General features: G+C 52.6%; 1 protein-coding gene across 1 annotated transcript in view; it reads left to right on the top strand.

The window, feature by feature from the left end:
- EMH_0002990 (uncharacterized protein) overlaps positions 1-1,402 on the top strand; it is a gene marked incomplete at both ends in the record, with an annotated part of 9,054 nt that extends 7,652 nt beyond the window's left edge. The window contains 2 exons of the mRNA XM_013496227.1: positions 607-1,180; positions 1,369-1,402. Coding sequence (XP_013351681.1) covers positions 607-1,180; positions 1,369-1,402 — 608 coding nt within the window. The remainder of the gene's footprint in view (positions 1-606; positions 1,181-1,368) is intronic.
- Between the last annotated feature and the right edge of the window lie 100 nt (positions 1,403-1,502).

Here is a 1,502-nt window from a genome sequence, read left to right as displayed (position 1 = left end):
CAGATAGCCGGTTGAGGTAAAGGCAGTGCAGGGGGAGAGGGGAGGAGACAGACAGAGACAGAAATATGCGACAGGAGACATACCAAGGTAGAAGGAGGCAAACCAAAGCAAAAAGAGACAGGAGGCGACAGATACAGACAGACAGAGACAGAAATAACCAGACGGAGACAGAGACAGAGACAGAGAGAGACAGAGACAGACAGAGGAAGAGACAGAGACAGAGACAGACAGAGGAAGAGACAGAGACACAAACAGGCAGTTACAGTGCTGTTGATTGTAGAGTCAGGTGGTATTTGCATGTTAAGGACTCAGACGTTTGGCTCAACGCTCAAGGCTTTGAGCTGTACACCCTAGCCCGAGGTGCTTGCTGCCTTGTCTTATTTGTTTGTTGTTTCTTGGTCTTCGTTTGGCTTGTGTATATTTGTTTGCATTTGTTTGTTGTGTTTATTTATTAGCCGTTTATTTGTGTGTGTTTATTTGTTTATTTCNTATTTGTTTGCATTTGTTTGTTGTGTTTATTTATTAGCCGTTTATTTGTGTGTGTTTATTTGTTTATTTCTGTTTGTTGATGTGTTGTTTACTTTGTTTATTTTGTTTTCTCCTCAGCACTGCGACGGAGCCGATGGGCATCGTGCTGCTACGGGTTGTCTGCTTTGCTGCCGTCTCGCGTTGAGTTGCAGCAGCAGGAGATTGCTGCGCTGCAGCTGTTGGGTTCCGGTTTTTTGCTGCAGCTGCAGCAGCAGCTTCAAGACTATAGACGCCACTTCGAGCCCCAGACCCTCGCCCTCGCCCTCTCCCTATGGATAGGCCTCGTCCAGCGGCTGCTGCTGCTGCCTCCAATCAACCAGCAGCAGCAGCAGCAGCAGGGGCAGCAGCAGCAGCAGTGGCAGCGCAAGAAAGGGGGGCTTAGCGAGTACTTGTATGAGGGGTATCCTCGTGCTGTTGGTGTGGACGATGCTGCCTGGGATGAGTGGAGATCTAACACGCGGGCGGCGCTGCAGATGAGTGTAGATTACTCTTATAGATGGATGAGAGAAAAGAGGGAAGAAGAAGAAGAAGAGGCGGGAGGAAGGGCTGGAAGAGAGGAGACAGAGGAGACAGACAGCCAAGGAGACAGCTACTGGGTGTGGGGCCTCCCGAAGCTGCTGCGGGGCCCCTTGCCTCTGCATGATATGCTGAGGTGCTTCATTTACCGCTCCCTCGCTGCTGCTGCTGCTCGACTGCTGGGGCAGCCGGTGGCTGCGCTGCTGCAGCTGGCGCGAGGAGGAGACAGAGGGGAGACACAGGAAACAGAGAAAGAGACGGAAGCAGAGAACGACGCAGAAACAGAAACGGAGACAGATCGAGTGTTGTGTGCTCTGGCCAAAGGCATCCACAGCCTCTACAACCACGTGCAGTCTGAGCTGCTGCTGTACGCCCCCGTATTCGCACCGCTGCTGCCGCTGCAGGGGGAGCAGCCGCTGCTGGTGTTAGCTGCTGCTAGGGCTGTGCTGCTGTCAGTG

The sequence above is a fragment of the Eimeria mitis genome, genomic scaffold (genome assembly GCF_000499745.2).
Source record: "Eimeria mitis Houghton genomic scaffold, Emh_scaff199, whole genome shotgun sequence".
In the NCBI taxonomy this organism is placed as follows: domain Eukaryota; phylum Apicomplexa; class Conoidasida; order Eucoccidiorida; family Eimeriidae; genus Eimeria; species Eimeria mitis.
This window is presented reverse-complemented; position numbering and strand designations above follow the sequence as displayed.